Source organism: Tasmannia lanceolata, unplaced genomic scaffold (genome assembly GCF_043159265.1).
Source record: "Tasmannia lanceolata isolate RefF3 unplaced genomic scaffold, GAP_Taslan_0.1 ptg000008l, whole genome shotgun sequence".
NCBI classification, from domain to species: Eukaryota; Viridiplantae; Streptophyta; class Magnoliopsida; order Canellales; family Winteraceae; genus Tasmannia; species Tasmannia lanceolata.
Genome location: NW_027518685.1, coordinates 20,874,137 through 20,876,856, shown reverse-complemented (window position 1 = coordinate 20,876,856; position 2,720 = coordinate 20,874,137). Strand labels below are relative to the sequence as shown.

General features: G+C 35.9%; 1 protein-coding gene across 1 annotated transcript; it reads right to left on the bottom strand.

Annotated features, from left to right (window-relative positions):
- Positions 1 to 228: 228 nt before the first annotated feature.
- LOC143882803 (zinc finger BED domain-containing protein RICESLEEPER 2-like) lies at positions 229 to 2,299 on the bottom strand. Its single transcript, XM_077386215.1, has 3 exons — positions 2,128 to 2,299; positions 372 to 1,769; positions 229 to 275 (listed from the first exon to the last, which is right to left on the bottom strand). The coding sequence occupies exons 1-3, from the start codon at positions 2,297 to 2,299 to the stop codon at positions 229 to 231; spliced, it is 1,617 nt and encodes a 538-aa protein (XP_077242330.1).
- Between the last annotated feature and the right edge of the window lie 421 nt (positions 2,300 to 2,720).

The window sequence follows — 2,720 nt, the reverse complement described above, 5'->3', positions numbered from 1 at the left end:
ACTAAACCAAAAATATCTCCAATCCATTGTTTTTGCGATTGGCACAACTAAACAAAAAAATCTCCAATCCATTGTCGATATACCCTACACCAACATACAAAGGAACAAAATAATTAATTTAAATATATGTGAATTATAAATTCAACAATGCAAAACAAAAAATTAAGCAACATCTAATAAGTAACCAACTATTTACCTGTCTCAGAGAAAATACTATAAAGACCACCTCTAGTCTTCATCGCCAATTGTGATAGAATTCGTAGAACTAGCCAAACCTTTCACAAGTATACGGAGCAAATGTTAAAAATTAAAAACCACATTTATAAACTACAATTAGAATAATAAAAAACTTAAATTGAATATATATGTACCATCAATTGAAGCCCGCAACCAATCTTGCCCACAAATGAGAGCCTCTACCGTCTCTGGAAGTAATGAACTACGATACTGATCTAATACTCTACCTCCAGTACTGAATGCAGACTCAGAAGCTACAGTTGATATGGGAATCCCCAAGATGTCACGAGCCATTATAGAGAGTGTGGGATAGTTGAGTGCATTGCTCTTCCACCAACTCAATACATCAAATTCATCCGTGGGAGGAACTATGATAATGGCTTCATCCAAATAATGATCTAAATCCCCCTTCCTTTCCACCCTTGAAGAACTTTCTATAGCAAATTGGTGAAAAAGATTCATTTTATCTTGTCGACTTGGATTAGTGTTGAGCCCTACCCTTTCCTCATTTGCAAAATTAAAACCTGAGAGAGATGATCTCTCGGTAGACGAAGCTTGTTTTCTTTCATACTCTCGGTAAAGGTCTCTAATGGCATTTTTGGCTTTTTGGATTTCCATCTCACTTCTTTCAAAATAGTAAATTTTAGGATAATAATACTCCAATAGCTTCAACTTGTACCTAGGATCTAAAACTACTGCAATCGATAAGATCAAGCTGCATTCTCCCCAATACTTATCAAACTTGTCTTTCATTCTCTCAACAATGGATCTCATAAACAATTTATCGCACACATATGCCTCATGCAATGCAAACCGAATTGATACTAATTCAGGAAAAAATATATTTGCAGTAGGAGACTTGGTAGCAGAAAAAATATTGGTAGCATCATAAAAGACTTTCAAAAAATTGCAAATAATTTTAGCATTTTCCCATTCATCTTTTGTAGGTGCTACTTGATAATTCAGATCACGCTGTGTCATTTGAAGAAATGCATCCTTATATTCTAGTGCAACTTGTAACATAAGGAATGTCGAGTTCCACCTAGTTGGAACATCAAGGCAAACCTTCTTTTCACTACTTATCTTTGACACTCTAGCCAATTCCTGAAAAATTTGTTTACGTGATTGTGAAGCCTTCACATACTTCACACTCTCACGAACCTTGTGGATCACATTATTAATCACTTCCAAGCCACTCTGTACAACCAAGTTTAAGATGTGTGCACAACAACGAACGTGAAAAAACTTACCCTCAAGTGGAAGTGTGTCATGCAATTTTTCTTTCAACCTGGCACACATGCTATCATTTGTTGTCAAATTATCTACAGTCATGGTAGATATCTTTCCATCAATTTTCCACTCTAATAACTGTCGATAAATTGTGTCACATAAATTTATTGCAGTGTGAGGAGATGGTTCCACGGCAAAATTAATTATCCTCTTGTTCAACACCCAGTCATGATCAACAAAAATGTGCTGTGAGACATATATATCCAAGTGTTTGGTTGGATGTCCACATATCTGTTGTAAGGCTGATACGACCAGGAATAGTTTCAAATACTGTAGAGAGCTTTTCTTTCTCTTTCTTATAAATCGCTAAGCAATCAGACTTAATAGTGTTCCTAGACACCATCTTGAATAACGGCTGAAGATTCTTAGCAAATTTAATAAACCCGGGGTGTTCTACCATTTTAAAGGGGTGCTCGTGCAACATTATCATATGAGAAAGATCTTGTCGGCTTTGATTTTGATCAAACTTAAAATTACTAATACAAGTACTCCCATCTGTTTTTGCTTGACCCCAAGACAAAATTTTTTGTCTTACGTCCTGATTTTTGTTTTTAGGACAATGCGCAAGATGTCGTTTTAAGTGAGTAGTTCCACTAGTACTTGAACCCGTGAGATTCCTCTTACAATGTTTGCATTTAGCCCACAAAACCCCATTTGAATCTTCTTCTTTTTTAAAATCATTCCAAATGACTGACCTTAATTTACGTCGTCTAAGGCTAGGTGGTGAGTGATTTCCATCATTAACATCATCATCCACAATATCCTCAGACATTGTTGAAATAATTTCCTGTATAACATGTAAAAATAACCATAGATATTGTTTAGCTAGTTTAACATCATTCATTACAATCAAGAAAGATACAAGGCGAGATTAATACAGGAGAATGTAAATGAGTTTCTGAATTGTACATAAAAAGCATTCATAAACAAAAGGCCATGTTTGGAAACCATGAAAACTTATAGAGCGAGGATTTTTTCACCCCACGTCAAAAAGTGTTAAGTCTGCCCACAATTCCGCTAAAAGGGGAGCGCAATTAGATGGGCCATAGGATGATCCAAAACCATGAAAACTTATTGCCTTCACTTTATTAAAAGTACAGTATTGCCTGCACCATAGGATGATCCAAACCGTCCATTAGATGGGCCACGGCTGAAATAGGTTGTGCCCCAAAAATCATTTCCATAGGCTGATC